Below are 19,198 nucleotides of genomic sequence, written 5' to 3' on the forward strand. Positions count from 1 at the left end.
GATTTAAGCTGGTCCGAGAAAAGACCTTGGTTTAAGAGAGAGGTGCGTTGCTGAAGGGCCTATTCTGCACCGCAGGAATCCTGGGATTAATTTCATTGACTCCATCGGTCTGAGCCAGGAGAACACTTCGTGAGGGTGAGGCTTACGTTCTGCGTCTTTCTCGGTCCCGTGTGATGGCATGCGGAGAGGAAGGAAAATTGCACTGTGGCATGGTTTTAGAGCAATTCTATATTTGAAGTAAAATCAGTTAATGTCGCATGTCCTTCCATTTTAGAGAGCTTCTATATGTAAACGTATTTGATGCCAAGTAAAAAAAAAAAAGCGACGTTTCACAATCAAAGGTGAAGACTGCAGCCTGCCTCTTTCTTTCTCTTGTGCTCCCCTGTCAACCTTTTCCACTTTGGAGCAGTGTTATTTTTGATAGCCCCCCACTCCAGTTTGGGGTGGGATCCAAATGGTTGTTTTATGGTGTTGCTTTAGCTCTATGGTTGTTGTTTTTTAGCTCTGCAGTTATAAAGAAATATCTACAGCAATTGCACGAATCTCCGGTTAACATGATGCGTTCTTTAATTGCATAAATACTTTCCCTCCAAAGTTGGCGTTCTTAAAAGTAACCCAATCTCAGAGTGCCAACTTCCCCTCCAGCATTTTTCTCCCTCCAGTGCCATTAAGAAGCAGAGCCTAACAAAGGCAAAGCTGATATTTACTCAAGGTAGGTATACACTTTAAGCAGAACGCTCTGTGCCACTTGCTAAACTGTTAGTCTAGTGATCACTTTGCCAAAAGCATTAATAACTTTGTCTTCCCCCTGCACAAGGACACTGTTATAAAGTAGGTAAGGTGATATCTTTTCCCCCCCTTCCTTTTTGGTTCTCTCGGGTTAAATTCCTGCCTGTGAGAATGAGTCAATTGCTCAAGTTTCACAGAGCTGTATTTTTTAAAATTATTTTTAAAGGAGAGAATGTCTAGATTTTGTGAAAGGTAAGCTATGGAAACCAACCTTCAAGCTAGACTTGTGGGTACTGAGTTCGAGTGCCATGTCAGCTCTCGTATGAAAGGAGGACTCCATATTGACTACGCTTGCCTTAGTGTATGCCCAAAGATCTGTTGCACGTAGCAGAATTTGCTCACCATTCTTTTTGAAAATGAAGCGCTTTGGTTTTCAGTGTTCCTAATTCTTAGCTTTCATAAAATCATAGATTTGTAGAGTTGGAAGGCAAGACAAGGGCCACCTAATAATAATAATTTATTATTTATACCCTGCCCATCTGGCAGCGTCTCCCCAGCCACCCTGGGTGGCTTCCAACAAAGCATTAAAATACAGTGTATTAAATACAAAGTATTAAAATACAAGCCCCAATGTGGGGCTTGAACCCACAACCCTGAGATTAAGAATTTCATGCTCTACCGACTGAGCTATCCCAGCCTGTCAAGCATACAGAAACAGCTCTGTATTTTCCCCATGTGCCTTCTCCAGAGTAACCCTAGGAGCCAATCCTTAGCAGCTGACACGCCTCATTTCACTCTCATTGGCTCCAATCTGTTACTTTAAAAAACCTGATTGGTTGGCTCTAAGACACTGGAGTCTGAGGATGGATCTACACACATGGGGGGAAACGCTATAATTAAGTCAGAAATTAAATCATAGCAAAAGAAAAAAACGCTATGGAAAATCACATAGATTTTTTTTTTACTCTCCATTGCCCTCTGGTGTTGCATGTTTATAACGCATTCAAAATGCTGTGTTTTGACTAATGTAGCTGAGTCCCGAGACACTGCTGCAGGAATAAAAAGGTAAAGGGACCCCTGACCATTAGGTTCAGTCATGGCCAACTCTGGGGTTGCAGCGCTCATCTCGCTTTATCAGCCGAGGGAGCTGGCGTACAGCTTCCAGGTCATGTGGCCAGCAGGACTAAGCCGCTTCTGGCGAACCAGAGCAGCGCACGGAAACGCCGTTTACCTTCCCGCCGGAGTGGTACCTATTTATCTACTTGCACTTTGACGTGCTTTCGAACTGCTAGGTTGGCAGGAGCAGGGACCGAGCAACGGGAGCTCACCCCGTTGCGGGGATTTGAACCGCCGACCTTCTGATCGGGAAGTCCTAGGCTCTGTGGTTTACCCACAGCGCCAGCCCTTCCCTGTGACCCTGGCCACTACACCTCTGTTGACCACGCATTAGCCTGCCACAGAGCTACTTCCGCCCTGTGGATTACAGTGGATGGCAACCACACCTTTGCATAAGCTTACAAGGGCTGTGCATGTACAGAGGATATAAGCGAGATACAAACATAGCCACATGCTTCCAGGGAAAGACTTTTAAAATGACCCAGACCATCAATCGAGCAAAAGCGAGACAAACGTTGCAAATCTGTGGGCACGACTTCTCAGATACAGACTTCCATTGATTTCAGTGGGGCTGGTCGAGTCCCGAGAAAGTCCTATTGAAAGCAACAGAAAGGAATTCCTTAGCTGCTGCTCAGCGATTTAATGTTCTGTCACATCCAGTTAGACATTAGCTCTGGCTTTCTCTCTCTCTCTCTCTCTCTCTCTCTCTCTCTCTCTCTCTCTCCTTGGCTTGCGTCCAGAGTTATGTTAGCCAATCAGATGTGACATTTGAACTTAAAATGCCACTCGAATACAATCCAGGGTTCTGTATGTGCGTGAATATAGACGAGAGATTGTCTATAGGAAAGGATCAAACACTTGGTGGCAGATCAAGTTCCCTGCAGATCCTATTAAAACCATTTTGCCCGCAGTGAGGGCTGCATTGTTCATGCTCATTTTGCAGCCTAATAGCCCTTTTCCTGTTCTTCCTAAATGATGCAGATGATTTGACTTTTAGCAAAGGTGCCTTTGCCATAATCTCTTGGGAGCAAACAATGGTGACCTTTCTCAACAATTCTTCCTGCTGTTCTTTCTCTCTTGCCTGGTGTGTGTGTGTGTGTGTGTGTGTGTGTGTGTGTGTGTGTGGTCTACTGCAGCAGCAGAAGTAATTTTCGAGCCACAGTTACCAATGTAGTGCCCCTAGAAGTTGCTCTACTACTACAACCCACATCCAGTAGTGTAGTGGCAAATTCAGGGTCCCTTTGTGGAAGTTACAGCCCTGCCCCTTCTAAGGGTATGCAAGAATTCTATAATTATACAAAAGTGATAATTAGGGGTGCATTGCAACAACAAATGCAGATCTCCATGTGTTGCCTGTCCACTAGGTCTACTATGTTCCCTGCACGTACTTGTCCAACTGATTTGGAGTGCTCCGACATCTTCTTTCTGAATGACTTGCGTTGTGTTTTGCATGAAGGTCCATTGTTCATAACAGAACCTGCACACCATTCTCTTGGAATGGAAATGCCCTGTGTTTTCAGTATTCCTAAATGTTTAGCATTCAAGCATATATAGTGGTACCTCGGGTTACATACGCTTCAGGTTACAGACTCCGTTAACCCAGAAATAGTACCTCGGGTTAAGAACTTTGCTTCAGGATGAGAACAGAAATCGTGCTCTGGCGGCGCGGCAGCAGCAGGAGGCCCCATTAGCTAAAGTTGTGCTTCAGGTTAAGAACAGTTTCAGGTTAAGAACGGACCTCCGGAACGAATTAAGTACTTAACCCAAGGTACCACTGTAGAAACAACAATTCTTTGGTGTTTTTGTTAGAATTCCTGCTCCGTGATTGCAGTCATGGGATTTTTGTCTATCACATGACGGTGTATGTTTTGACTCCACAGAGTGGGAAGTGACAGAGACAGGATGTTTGTGTTCCTGTGTTCCGTGAAGTGGGACTATTGTCCTTTGTTCTTTCTCTTTGCTGTCTGATGCTAGAGAGAGAGGGAGCCATGTTGCAGTGCTCCGTGTGTATTTATATGTAAATAAAGTAGAGAAGAGAAGACACCCTGGAAAAGACCCTGATCCTGGGAAAGATTGAGGGCACAAGGAGAAGGGGACAACAGAGGACGGGATGGTTGGATGTTCTCGAAGCTACCAACATGAGTTTGACCAAACTGCGGGGGCAGTGGAAGACAGGAGTGCCTGGCATGCTCTGGTCCATGGGGTCACGAAGAGTCAGACACGACTAAATGACTAAACAACAACAAAAGTAGATTAGCCAAAATGCTGAGTTGCTGAGGTCCGTTACGCAAGCTGTGAAGACTTTGAGGATCCCTAAGTGTGCCAATGTCTGTTGACATCGGTCGCTGTAATGTTCAGGCTGAAGCAAGCTTTTGAAGCTCCCAAATGAACGACCAGGAGGGAGAGAACATGCCGGTCGGGCATGTGTCTCTGCCAGGGTCCTACTCAAGTGTAGGACAAGCTCCTGACAGTTTTAAGCATGGACCTTCTCCAGAGTGACCCAAGGAGCCAATCCCCAGTGGCTGACTTACCTCACTTTGCTCTGATTGGCTCCAATCAGCACAAAGGGTGAGAAGCCTTCTGAGTGGCTGAAAGCTCCTCTTTCATGCTGGTGGGGCAGCTATAGGATGCTGCAGACTGGGACCCTGCTGCAGAAATAGTAATGGGTTTCCCGCAACCCCAGACCACAACATCAGACGTAGCCAGCGTGGCCAGTAATTGGGAGTGATGGAAGTCGTGGTTCTAAAACGGGTTACCCCATGGGTAGGCAAACTAAGGCCCGGGGACCAGATCCGGCCCAATCGCCTTCTAAATCCAGCCTGCGGACAGTTCAGGAATCAGTGTGTTTTTACATGAGTAGAATGTATGGTTTTATTTAAAATGCATCTCTGGGTTATTTGTGGGGCATAGGAATTCATTCACTCCCCCCCCAAAAAAAATAGTCCGGCCCCTTACAAGGTCTGACAGTGGACCGGCCCCCTGCTGAAAACATTTTCTGACCCCTGGACCCTGTTTTCGACCCCGGGTGTAACGGTGTTTTTATTCATGAGGTTGTAGCCAACTCTCAGGGAATGGTCTGAAGACAAGGACTGGGGAATGCATTCTATGGCAAACCAGCTTCTCTCCGATGGGGAGCTGGAGGGGGGAGTCGCCCCCCCCTTGTCCACAGTGTTCAGAAGCTGGGGGGGGGAGAAGCTGAACAGATAAAGGAGGAGTTACCCAGTTACAAGATAATGACAACAGAACCAGAAGGGAGGGTACAGCTAGTTGAGATGGCACTTGAGAGCATGGGGGACCCCACCCCCAGAGGTCTGAACACATCAGAGAGCAGAGGAGTCAGAGGGAGGGAGGAACTTCCCACTGGCGCCCAAAATGCTATGGAAGCCAGAAGGAGGATTAGACTAGCCAACTGGCCTCCTTGCGGAGAGCTGTGTATTTGTGTTTGCAACATGATGCTGTAATAAAAGGACTATAAATCTATCAACTGCTCCTTAATTCTTACCTTGGAAATTACAGAAGGGAGGGGAGGACTCTCCACGCCCGACGCCAACTGACTTCTACTCAGAGATAGACCCATTGTCGTTCATGGCGCTAAGCTCGTTGTGTCAATTAATTCCAATGGGTGGACTCGTGAGTTGGTCCAGCATTGTAGACTGGGCCAGGCCAATGGCTCATCTACTGCAGCATCCTCTTCTCACGATGGCCAGCCAGATGTCTATGGGAAACCCACAAGCACGACCCAAATGCAAGAGCACTTTCCCCGCCTGCAGTTTTCAGCAACCGGTGGAGGCAGATCAGAGCCGTTGTGGCTCACAGTCACTGATAACCTCCTCCTCCACAAATCTGTCAAATCTTTTAAATCCAAGTTAGGGGCCTTCGCTGCCTCCAGTGGGAGTGAGTTCCATAGTTTAACTAAGCACTGCATGAAGAAGTACGTTCTTTTGGCTGTCCCGACTCAACGTTCAGCTTTACTGGGTGTTCACATGCTATGGTGTTATGGGACAAGGAGAAAAAACCTGTCTCTATCCTCTTTTACCATGCAGTGCATAATATCATACACGTCGATTGAGAGCATTTGCTCTAAATCTAAAAGTCCTAAATGCTTCAAGTATTTATTGTTGCTCCTGGCCTTTGGCTTAGAATCAATTTGACTCCCTCCCCTTCTTTCTTTCTTTCTTTCTTTCTTTCTTTCTTTCTTTCTTTCTTTCTTTCTTTCTTTCTTCCTTTCTTCTCCTGTGATGAGGCGGCATTTTAATGTTTTAGTGTTGTATTTTAATCTTGTTTTTAAAGTTGTATTTCAATCAACCTGTTTTTATTATTGGTTGTTGGCCGCCCTGAGCCCGGTCCTGGCTGGGGAGGGCGGGGTATAAATAAAAATTATTATTATTATTATTATTATTATTATTATTATTATTATTATTATTAATCTCCTGGGTCATCTTAATCTCTGGGGTCATTTTCACTGTGCTTTGCTGGACATTTCCCCAACTCCACAATACCCATTTTTGAGTTGTAGTGACCAGAAGTATACACCCTGTTCCCAACGCAGTCACCCCAAAGATTTGTATAACGGCATTATGAAAGCCGCAGTTTTACCTGCAATTCCTAAGAATCCCTAGCAGGGAATACGCCTTTTCCCCAATTTCCTTTCCCTTCGCAATGGAGTGTTGTGTCTCTCCAAACTTCTGGTTCTCATAAGCAGCATTGGTGAAGGATGTGACAAACGGCATTTTAAAGGCAGTGTGATAATGGTGATTTATATTAGCAAAGATAAGAATAACTTCAGATATTCAGTGCAGCAAGAAGGCATGCAGGGATGTGTGATTCTTTGTATTATCTTATGCAAATAGGGGCTGCGTCCTGCACCCATTCCACAAATGATGGGGGCGTCAGTGCACAGATATGTGTGTGGGGGGGACATTGGTATATCTTATTTATGTTCAAAACAATATCTTATAGGCTAGAGAGGTCCTTCCTAATTAACTGGGCAGCAGATTTTTTTTTGAGGTGGGAAGACGGTATTAATGGAAGTGCTAAGGAAAAACTCCAGCAGCTATTGATGGTAAGGTATTGCAGAAGTTTGGACTAGACCAGGGGTCAGCAACCTTTTTCAGCCTTGGCTGGTCAACTGTCCCTCAGACCTTGTGGGGGGCCGGACTATATATATATTTTTTTGGGGGGGGAATGAACGAATTCCTGTGCCCCACAAATAACCCAGAGATGCATTTTAAATAAAAGCACACATTCTCTTAGAATCATAGAATCATAGAGTTGGAAGAGACCACAAGGGCCATCGAGTCCAACCCCCTGCCAAGCAGGAAACGCCATCAGAGCACTCCTGACATATGGTTGTCAAGCCTCTGCTTAAAGACCTCCAAAGAAGGAGACTCCACCACACTCCTTGGCAGCAAATTCCACTGTCGAACAGCTCTCACTGTCAGGAAGTTCTTCCTAATGTTTAGGTGGAATCTTCTGCTCTTGTAAAAACACCAGGCAGGCCCCACAAATAACCCAGAGATGCATTTTAAATAAAAGGACACATTCCGTGGGCCGGATTTAGAAGGCGATTGGGCTGGATCCGGCCCCCGGGCCTTAGATTGCCTACCCCTGGACTAGACAATCCTTGGTGGGCCATAGGTTCCCTACCCCTGGGATGCATTAATCTATGAATGTGACAAACCCATTCACAGAGTCATATAATGAGGCAGAGAGCCAGGGTAAATGTAACAGGCTGTAGCCTCAACCGCAGCTACAATTCCAGTTTGGTTTTCAACCGAGGAGCTTTCATGTCAAAATAACAGCTGCGTGGAGAGCTGCCCCCCCCACCTCAAAAGAAGCCCATGTTTGTTTACTTTGCAATTAAAGTATTTCAGAATTGGTTTAGCCTTGTGTTTGACTTTCCATGGACTGCAGTAAAATGTGTGTGCGTGTGTTTGTACGTGTGTGCACCCACGTTTGCATTCCGTACTTTCCCGCAAGGCACCTTTACAATATATTGGTTTGCACCAAATGAAAAATGTAAAAATCCTGCAGATGTGCTTGGTATCACTAAGGGTTGTTCCGGATGGTACTCTGTGCCCCTTTCAAACCTGCAACAGCTACAGCTAAGTGGTGGAGAGCAATAAACCAAAGGAGACCGGACTGGAGGGTTGTCTGAGAGAGAAAGCTGGAAACTTGAACGTGAGAAGCTCCACACACAGAGAGAGACAGAGAGATGTTTAGTTCTGTGCTGCTCTGCACTGGACTTTGGGGGAGCAAGATCCGTTGGGGGGATAATGCTGTTAGTCTCCCCACCCCCATGCTCATATAGAGATAGAATCATATGTTCCAAAGACTCCACAGTCTCACTGACCTTCATTCCAAAGAAACCCTGTCTAAGTGCGGGAACCTTTGGAGAGAGAGTCATCACTCAAGAGGTCAGGGTGTAACAATAGCAGCACTAGGGGAAATTGCTTTACCAAAACGTGAATGTTAGGAGAAATTGGAACAAAAAGGATTGCGAATTTTCAGTAAACATGGATGTGCTTCTCTCTCTTTTTCTTTTGCATTTTTAAAATTTTCTTTTTTATTTTGACAAGGTAATAATCATAAATAAAGAAGAATTGAAATGTGCACCCCACCACTGAGACCGTTCCGTTGTACCTATCCAACCTCCCAATATTTCAACACCTCTTGCGATGGTTTGACCCCTTTCCGTTTTAACAGTATGAATTCTACAAACACCCTCCATATATCCTCATAATCATTTCTCCTGCACATTCCCCATCTTACCTTAATGGCACATGTTAATTTATCATTAATAGCTATATCCCACACCTCTTTATACCGCTCTTCCATTTTATACTCTCCTTGCCCCTTCTACTTCCTAGTTATCATAATTCGTGCAGCTGTCAATAAATTTGTGAGCAACTGGATGTGTTTTAATTTGTTGAAAGCTACCCAGAGTGGCTTGGGAAACCCAGTCAAATGGGTGACATATTATTATTATTATTATTATTATTATTATTATTATTATTATTATTACCACTACCACTACTACATATAGCTGACAAATGAAGAACCAGAAGTTCTCTTTTCCTTTTCCTTTATTTCCCTTTCTTTTTCTCTTTTTTCTTTTCTCATCATCCGTTTTCCCCTTTTCTCTTTCTGGTGTGTGTTTTTGTTTAGATTAGCTTTTTTGTCTTGATAAAAATATATCTGACATTAATTTCTCTTCCAAATTTTAATAAAATATTTTTTAAAAAAATTATATGGATGTGGGGGAAAATCAGTAACTGAGAGAAACCCAAGCCGACAAATTTACCCATTCCTAGCAGCAGTGTGGGGGAGGGGGGCAAGGATCCTGCTCCAACTCCTGTCAGCCCTGGATGATGGGAGTTGTAGTCCCATAGAATCTGGAGGACCACTGCTTCCCCATCCCTGGACTAGAGAAGATCCTGCTTGGTCTTGCAAGGAGAGCTACCTATAAACCTGTTCTGTTATCCACACTGGCGCAGAGTTTGAATCCGTAGTTAACTCGAGAAAAGAGCGATGGCAAGTTAAAAACAAGAAGAAAACAAAACCGAATCTTGATTTAATAATTCCTTTCATCCTTTTATTATACTTCACAGTTCAAAGGGCTTTATTTATTGACAACACTGGCTCAGAATTAGCTTAATTAATCACACCCTTGATTCCCCATTCCTCTTCTGATCACAGAAGCCGCAATAAAACCCTAGTTAGCATTATTTACCACCACCTACAGTTTATACACAGGGGAGCATTGTACTTTCAGGACTTAAGTCGTGCTAGGTGCTGTACACAGGTAAGTACGAAAGGCCTATCTAGCATCACAAACTGACCGCAGGGCAGATAAAACCCACTGTTAAGGTCCTGGTTGCTTTAATTCAGTTAACATTGTATGCAAAACTCAGCAGTAGAACACATGCTTGGCGTGTAGAAGGTTCCAGGCTCAGACATCGGCATTTCTAGGCATGGTAGGGATAGACCCTTGTTAGAAACGCTGGGTAGACCACACAGAGCTACATTGGCCAATGGTCATAACTGGTTTTTAAGGCAGCTTAAAGAGATTTTTGACAGTGGGCTCAGGAGGTGGCGGGATGTGTTCTTTGGATGTGTTCAAGCACAGACGCATAGGGACCTGCCTTCTGCTGAGTCAAACCAGTATTGTCTACACTGACTGGCAGAGGCTTTCCAAGGAACCTGGGACCACCTGTGTTCCAAGCTACCCCAGAGATTGAACGGGCATCTGTCAAGGATGCTGCTGTGGTATCCTACAAAATAGATCCTCCATCGAGCAGGGGGGGGAAAGGCAAATGACCCCCAAAAGTCCTTTCCAACTCCATGTTTCTATGGATGGAAGATCCTGTAAGTGAAACTTATAAGTGAACAGTGTTCTGTCTGACCTGTTTTGTCCACACTGACAGGAAGCAGCTCTCTGCAGTCTCAGGCATCCCAACATCATTCTCACTCGACATCTTTTTAAACTGGGGTTGGATCAGGGCCCTTAGCTCCTCTCTGGGCTGGGCCTGTTGCATTCATCCTGGACTTATTTTTCTTTTCTTTTTTTGGCAGGACAAAAGGGATTTAATTTCAGTTTTTAAAAAGTTCACCATAGGAACAAGTCTCTTTGTTTTTAAGAAAAAGGAAGATGTCCCCAAAACGGTTGAAAACTAAGCAAATACGATTATGAGCTAAAAGCTGGCTTAGGGAGAGAGAGATGGGCCAAAGGAACAGGTGTATACAACACAGGGAAATATAGATTTTAAAAATACGCACTCTAATGCAGCTTCCGTGCACTTATTCCTAGCACCATAAAACAACTGGAAGGTGGTAGCTTTGCCTTCACTGGAAGTTTTTATACAGCCATCTGCCTGGGATTTCTTAAGCTGTGATTCTCGCACTGTAGAGGGTTGGACTAGATGAACGCTGGAGTCCCTTCAAACCCTACAATTCTATGCTACTGTGAACTGCAACCTCAAATGTACACTTCACAAACAGTTCCTAACCTGACACAGCCACTTCTCTTGTATTTACACCGAATTTGGGTCTTTGCTACTGTTTCCAGGACAGATGGATAGGCTCAAAGTTCTGGATGTGCCTAAGGCATTTAGAAAACACTCCCTCTAAGGGCAAACTCAGTTAGTGGCTGCAGGTGAAAATACTGCCAAAACAGAACCACAGAGGTAAAAACGATGCCACCAAATGTTCGTGTGTCGGCATGCTCAGAAGGTTTGCTGAAATGCAAATAAAAAATAAAAAAATCCAGCCCCAAACCCCTGAATGGGACCACCTCCCATCACCCCAAAATTTATACTCCAATGAGGGCTGAGTATGTTCAAAAGCTGCAGAATTTTAGTTAGAAAAGAAAACAAAGAAAATCTATGAATGAAGATGGCGGCGAGTGTCATTGCCTTCTGGAGGAGAACAGGAGAGCTTTTGTCTTGCAATGTGTTTGGTCGCAGAACCCACTTGTCCATTGCAGAATCCAGCCTCAGAATTGTTCGGTGTGAATTCACAGGTCTTTTCAAACAAACAAAGGGGCTCAAACACAGCCTTCCCTAAATCCTTTCGCCACGCTGTTGGTTGACCCTTTTGGGGCTTACCCCGGGAACAGGAGACACAACCAGCGAAGACCTTTGTCTACCTTCTAGCTGCCTTGCCTGAAGCTGTGGATCTGGGTGGAATACTTCTGCAGCTGCCCCGCGGGATCGTCGTCTTCCCCGCAGTGCTGCTGGTAGTGTTCGTACAGTTTGGACCTGCTCCCCGCACTGGGGGCCTCGGCAGCAGGCATGTGCCCGTTGGACATCCGGAGAATGGTCGAGGTGAGAGACTTAATATAGTTCTTGGCCAAGGTGAGGGTCTCGATTTTGGAGAGCTTGTTCTCCGCCCTCACATGGGGGATGACCTCCCGCAAGGCCTGGAAGGCGGCGTTGAGCTTGTGCATGCGCTGCCTCTCACGCTCGTTGCTCTCCAGCCTCCGCAAGCGCCTGTCTTTGCTCCCTCCCCAAGGCAGCTTCGCGGGCCTGGAAGGGCTCTTCTGGCCCTCATTGTTCCTCTTCTCTTTGCGCCGCAAGCATTTCCCGAGTTCCTCCCCGCCAGGGGCTGGCTCTTGACGCAAGGCGTCTTCGGGGACCGCGTGCCGACGTTTCGCACCTTTGCTTTTGGCCTTCATCGTCGGCGCGACGCCAGGAAACCGGCTCCCAGATCTTTTGCGTTTATTTCCTTGTGGAAGATGTTCCTGGCACCAACCAAAGGGCTGTTTGAAAAAGAAGACACTAAATTAGTTGCCGACAGAGCCGGAAAATGCATTCTTATCAGATGTCACGCAACAGGGGTCTGTCTGGTTTATATATTCAGGATATAGAGGCAGTGGAGTCCTGAGTTTGGTGGAAGGGATTGTCACCTGCAAGGGTGGATCTGACTTTGGGAATGTAAAAACGTGGGTGGGAAGGCTGCATTTACTGCATACCTTTTTTGTTGTTGTTATATGCAGGCAACTCTCTACTTGTGCCTGACTGCACACATGCATGGCGCGGGGAACCCGGAAATGCCACAAAAGAGCTGGAAAGTCTGTAGCTCACGAACAGACCCTCCCCAGAGCCTGAAGAAGATGGCCTCTTCGGGCTCCGGGGAGGGTCTCCTCACAAGCTGGAGGCACAGCAGGACTTAGCTGAGGCCAGTGGCATAGCGTGGGGGGTGCAGGGGGGGCCGGCCGCACCGGGCACAACATCTGGGGGTTAGGGTTAGGGGGCGCAAATTACTTGCCTTGCCCCGGGTGCTGACAACCCACGCTACGCCACTGGCTGAGGCTGCTCAGCCTCCCCGCCTAACAGCTGACACGTGGGGTAGCGCAGCAGCCACCACTCTCCTGCACATCAGCTGAGAATCCTGCATGCTCCTCCAGCATGCAAGGAGACCCTCCCTGGAGCATGAAGAGAATGTCCTATTTGGGTGCTGGGAAGGGTCTCCTCATGAGCCATAAGGGCATAGGTGCCAACCCCCTGAGGCTCTGGGCACCCAAGCACCCACAAAATCCCCCATGAAGGGGCCGGCCATCCACAAATTTCCATGACATGGCCATGCACACTGCATGGCACCCACAGCCCCGGGCACCCACGATCACTGGGCCACGCTGCCACTCCTGCATGAAGGTGTCTCCAGGGTGCTCCCCACTTACGTGCATTTCAGTTATATGTAGGGGCCTGGAACGTAACCCCCACATAAGTGGGGAGTCACATATTTGTGTATGTATGTGTGTGTGTACTTTCATTGTATATTCCTTTTGTATTATTTGTTATTTATAAATCAGTACCCATAAAAAAAAATCAAAGCCAGTTTACAATAACAGCACATAAAACTGTGCAGTTTAAATCAGAAATCAGTACACTATTGCGGGAAGGTGTATTCTTAATTGCCTGCACAGGCCTGAAGGAACTGAGAAGTTTTCAGCAAGCGCTTAAAACAGAAGGCGCCTGCTGAACCTCTCTTGGCACAGCATTCCACTGGCCTGGGAGAATGACATGGAAAGACTCACATCCTCATTATTGTCAAATGTGGAAGTGATATATTTTTTTTAATGTTTTGCTGCTGCTGTGACCCGCTTTGAGCTAAACTTGGTTGTTGGAAAAGCAGGATGCAAATATTAAACCCAAAGCTAGAAAACTAATAAAAGCAGGGAGAGGGAGCTGGGATAGAATGTCCCCCCAGTATACTTTGTATTTTGATTTGGAAGGGATTTCTTGCATGGAGTATTAAAAATGGCAACCTCCCCCTTCTAGCTCTCTTGCCTGCTTGGGAGCAGTACCTTCAATGCTCTTGTAACTGTGTCTCCCAGCCCTTGAAAGCCAGGACAGCAACGAGCTGGGAGAGTCCAGGCGGAAAAAGCTCTTCCATACTAATAAAATAGCAGACCCTGAACCGTCTATCCCACCTCCAGGCAGACAATAGATGCAGAGCCAATGTTTATGTTTCTCATCTGCACCCGCCATTCCTCAAAGGGAGCTCAGGCAACACACTTGGGCTCATCCTATTTATCCCACTCACAACTCTGCAAAGTAAATGAGGCTGCAAAATACCCAGTTGCCCAAAGACCACCCAGTGAGCTTCAAGGTCAAGCAGAGAGCTGGACCACATTTGCACCTCCAAGTCTCTCGCCACTCTCACCCAGGGATGGAGAAGCCTGTGGATGCTCTAGGCATCTCTGGACTGCAACTCCCTTCATCCCCGACTGTTAGCCATGCTTGTGGGGGCTGATGGGAGTTGGAGTGCAAGAACACCCGGTGGGGGGGGGGGAACCAGTTCCCTCCCATCCCTGCCATAAAGAACCCCCAGCTGAGATGGGAAAATCTGATAATGGCCGATTTCCATTGTGAAGAAGGATTAGCACCAGTTCCCTCCCTCTGCCTGGGTGTAAATTGCAATAGCAGAAAAATGCAAGTAGCAGATCAGCATTTCAGAATTCTAATTCAACACCTGGACAGGGGAAGAGTCTACTGGATCAGGCCAATGTCCCATCTATTCCAGCATCCTGCCCTCCCAGTGGCCAACCAGATGCCTGCAAGCTGGATGTGAGCACCAGATCACTCGCCCTTCTTGCGGTTTCCAGCAGCTGGTATTGACTTACTGACTATTGGAAGCTGAAAAGCTCAAACTCAACGTTTTGCAGACTTTCTTGAGTAATCTGGAGACAAAAAAAGATTACTGACTTTCTAGATCAGGGATGGGGAACCTGTGGCCCTGTAGATGTGGTTGGAGCTCCACCAGCCTCAGCAAGCATGGCCAACAGCTAGGAACGATGGGACAATGTCCAACAACTTCTGGAGGGATGTGGGTTTCCCACCGCTGTGTCTAGATCCAATTCTATTTCTTTGATACTAACGGCATCCATAAAAGGGGTGGATTGGTAGAGCTAGATGGTTGAGCTCATAATTTCTAGAAGCAATGGAGCCATCAAGTTGTTATGACCCAAGCCTGGTCTCTGGAAACATTTGCTACATATGAATCCATGTTGGAGAGAGTGAACAACAGCCAACACCAAGCAGCTATATTTGAGAGGAGGGCTGTAGCTAAGCTGTAGAACATCTGCCCCACATGCGGAAGGTCCCAGGTTCAATCCCGGTCATCTCCAGGTAAGGCTGCGAGAGACTCCCTGTCTGAACAGCTAGAAAGCCACTGCCAGTCAGAGTAGACAACAGTGAGTTGGATGGCTCTGACTTGGTATTAAGGCAGATTCCTATTATCCAAACAGTTGTGTATTCAAGGTGAGGTTTTTGGGCAAGGAGGTCAACTCAGACCATGCTCAATCTCTTTGAGAGGCAAAATACCATTAAGGGGGCAGAAACTAAGCTATGCTTCTCTATACAGAGCAGAGCAATTAAACCATCTGACCCAGCAGAGTTTGATTAAATACTAGCAGCAACAAAAACAAAGCAGGCAAGTTCATATGTTGTCCACTTCCTAAGTCCTCAAAGGTGAGCAGACGGCTGCAGGAGGCACCCAACCCCAGCTATCGAAGGATAGGAGAGCTGCCCATACTGTTCCAAGGTTGCCTTTAACTTAGGGTCCGCTGCCCCTCTCCTCCAAACTTTATTCTTTATCTCCAAACAGCACCATTAAAATCATAGAACTGTCGGGTTGGAAGGGACCACAAGGGTCATCTAGCCCAACCCCCTGCAATGCAGCAACGCGGGACTTGAACCCAGAACCCTGAGATGAAGAGTCTCATGCTGTACTGACTGAGCCATTCTGGGGTGGTACCTCGATAATATATCATAACATGTGAGCACAGCAAAAAGTACATTCAACAGGCAATTGCACTGGGCTGCAGTTCCCTGCTGAGTGCACATGGTACGGCAGAACAAGGCGCAGGGAGTCCGTTGGGCATATCTCCTGCTCTCTCTCCCCTCTTTAGGAAGCTGCCTTACACCATATGAGACCAAAGACTCCATTGAGCACAGTACTGTCTACACTGACTAGCAGTGAGTCTCCAAAGTTTCAGGCTGGGGACATTCTTCAACATACTTGGAGATGCTGGGGAATTAAACTATTGGCCTTCTACATGCAGAGCAGGTGTCCTAGCACTGCGCCCTTCCCCGTGCTAGCAGTACTCTCTTTTCATGACTTAGGTCCCCATATGCATTGTACATGCCAAGCAGCATCAGACCAATTTACAAGGGTCCCCCCCCAAATAATCCTGGGGGAAATTGAGTTGTTAAGTGTTGTTAGGAAACCCCCATTCACCTCGCGGAAATACAGTTCTCAGAGTGGCTTAAGAATCATTGCCTCTTCCCAGGGAACTCTGGGAAATACAGCTCTGCGAGGTTACTAGGGCTCTCCGAACAACACTCAGCACCTTTAAACTACAGTTCCCAGCATTCTTTGCAGGAAGCCATGATTATTTAAAGTGGTATGGTGCTGCTTTAAATGAATCATTTACAGTGGTACCTCGGGTTAAGAACTTAATTCATTCCGGAGGCCCGTTCTTAACCTGAAACTGTTCTTAAACTGAAGCACCACTTTAGCTAATGGGGCCTCCCGCTGCTGCTGCGGCGCTGCTGCACGATTTCTGTTCTTATCCTGAAGCAAAGTTCTTAACCCGAGGTACTATTTCTGGGTTAGCGGAGTCTGTAACCTGAAGCGTATGTAACCTGAAGCGTATGTAACCCGAGGTACCACTGTAGATGGGGCCTTACACTGTTGTATCTGCATCCCTAAAGATCTCCAGCAAAAAGCTACATACTCAAGAGCTTCCTCTTTCTCATTATCCTGTTCACAGTCCACGCCCCCCTCCCCAAGGAGCCAAAGCATAGTTCCCCCCTCCATAACTTGTCATCACAACAACCTTGTGAGGAAGGCTAGGCTGAGAGACAGGTCAGGCTTCTTGGCGATTTTGGTCCCAAACTCTTAATTAGCTACACCACACACTGAGCCCTGGCAAAGTTAGGACCAGTAAAAGATGTTCCTGATCCAGAACGAGACCCATTCTAAAAGAAGAATGGATTTTTAAAAATGCCATGTTTTGCACTGATAGTTGTAAGAGCATGTGTGTGATCAAAGCCCCCTTGATTGCTCTCCTGTTCAGATTCCAGTCTTTCCACCAGGATTTTCAATTGTGAGCGGTTCTGAATAAAATATAAAATATGGGGCGGATACCTACCCAGCAATGGGGCAGATGACGGCAGCAGCATCCTTAACTCCAAGCTGGTGTGGTCAGTGAGCAAGGTGCTCACATCCAGGAGAGCAAGTGCCTTGAATTCGTCTACCTCCTGCAGACTGCTTACTGGGGCTAGGACACGTCACTTTAATGCACAAACAGGTGAGAGAGGAGGAGTTTGGCTCGGTCAAGTCTTTTGCAAATAAGCCAAGAGGTGTGTGTGGCAGTTGTGAAATTATAAGAGTGTTTCGCCATGTGGCTAAAGCTAAGCAAGGATTATGCCTTGTGGGCAGGGATCGCAGAAGCAACATGGGCAACCCCCCCCCCCTTTGTTTGCTGCACAAGAGAGAGTGGGCAGCAGAGGGGGGGGGAGGCTGGTGGCCTTGCAGCCACGAAATGCGTTGTTGTTTCTCAGCCAACCAAGTGAAGCAATCGGGGATAGGTCAGCCTGACACACACCATACCCTCCAACGTTTCTCTGATGAAAATAGGGATGTCCTATTCAATAATAATCATAAGAGTAGTAGTAGTAGTGATCATTCTTATTCTTATTTATACCCCACCCATCTGACAGGGATGCCCCAGCCACTCTGGGCAGCTTCCAACATATATAAAAACATAATAAAAAATCAAGTATTAAAAAACCTCTATACAGATGTCTTCTATTCTATTCCACATCAATTCTACTCTATTCAGATGTCTTCTAAAGGTTGTATAGTTACTTATCTCCTTGGCTCGGGGGTCGCATAACTCCATACCCTCCAACATTTCTCCGATGAAAATAGGGACGTCCTAAGGAAAAGTGGGACATTCCAGGATCAGATCAAAAACTGGGATGGCTTCTGTTAATCTGGGACTGTCCCTGGAAAGTAGGTACACTTGGAAGAAAGACACACACACACACACACACACACATCTTTAGGGATTGCTTTCTTCCACATAGAAAAACTGCAAACTGTCAGGGAACCTGCACACAAATCACACACGAGTGTTACTCTCTAGCTCAGGCATCCACAAACTCGGCCCTCCAGATGTTTTGGGACTACAACTCCCATCATCCCTAGATAAGAGGACCAGTGGTCAGGGATGATGGGAATTGTAATCCCAAAACATCTGGAGGGCGAAGTTTGGCCATGCCTGCTCTAGCCCAGGGGTCTGCAACCTTTAAGACAAAAAGAGCCACTTGGACCCGTTTCCGAAGAAAAAAAACCTGGGAGCCGCTAAACCATTGCGACATTTAAAACAAATATAACACTGCATATATTGTTTCTTACCTTAATGCTATATATACAGGATCATAACACACGCACCGCCCCCATGCGACGTCACAGCCAGTACAGCGCCTGCCACAGTGGGGAGTGTTGGGGCGCACAATGCACCTCCTCCCCTCGCTAGTATCCGCCCCAGAGCCGCGGCAAAGCTGTAAAAGAGCCACATGCGGCTCCGGAGCCGCAGGTTGCAGACCCCTGCTCTAGCCCATTGTGGAAGCAGCTATCAATGCATTCTTCCATCACAAGCAAGGCATACAATTATTATAAATTACATTTGTATACAGATGTGTAACAACGTGCTTCCAACATATGTAAAGAGAAATGGGAGTTGAATTGAATGAACATAGTGGTAACGTGGTCTTTGTTGGCAACCCATCCATTGGGTTGTTCAGGTTCAATTCAAGGCCCTGTTCTTACCTGTAAAGTAGGAATGGGGAACTTGTGAGTCTCAAGGTGCTGCTGGATTCCTCCTCCCACCATTCCTGACCATTGGGCCAGGCTGGCAGAGGCAAAGGGGAGTTGGAGTCCAATAACCTCTGGATAGTTATAGGTTCTCCGCCCCTCCAGTGAAGCCTTAAATAGCTAGGGACCTTAAAGTGAAGTGGGTTGTGGGTGGCACTGTGGTCTAAACTGCTGAGCCTCTTGGGCTTGCTGATCAGAAAGCCAGCAGTTCGAATCCCCGTGACGAGGTGAGCTCCCGTTGCTCGGTCCCAGTTCCTGCCAACCTAGCAGTTTGAAAGCAAGCCAGTGCAAATAGATAAATAGTTACAGCTCTGGCAGGAGGGTAAATGGCATTTCCATGTGCTGCTCTGGTCTCGGTTTTCCGTTGTGCCAGAAGTGGCTTAGTCCTGCTGGCCACATGACCCGGAAAAACTGTCTGCGGTCAAACGCCGGCTCCCTCAGACTGTAAAGCGAGATGAGCTCTGCA

General features: G+C 46.7%; 1 protein-coding gene across 1 annotated transcript; it reads right to left on the reverse strand.

The window, feature by feature from the left end:
• Window positions 1-9,411: 9,411 nt before the first annotated feature.
• On the reverse strand, window positions 9,412-17,453 carry BHLHA15 (basic helix-loop-helix family member a15). The gene is made up of 2 exons (XM_082199950.1): window positions 17,003-17,453; window positions 9,412-12,103 (listed from the first exon to the last, which is right to left on the reverse strand). Exon 2 carries the CDS (start codon window positions 12,017-12,019, stop codon window positions 11,495-11,497), a length of 525 nt encoding a protein of 174 aa, XP_082056076.1. The 5' UTR covers window positions 12,020-12,103; window positions 17,003-17,453; the 3' UTR covers window positions 9,412-11,494.
• Window positions 17,454-19,198: the final 1,745 nt, after the last annotated feature.

This window comes from Podarcis vaucheri (assembly GCF_965113315.1).
Source record: "Podarcis vaucheri genome assembly, chromosome: 14".
NCBI lineage: Eukaryota > Metazoa > Chordata > Lepidosauria > Squamata > Lacertidae > Podarcis > Podarcis vaucheri.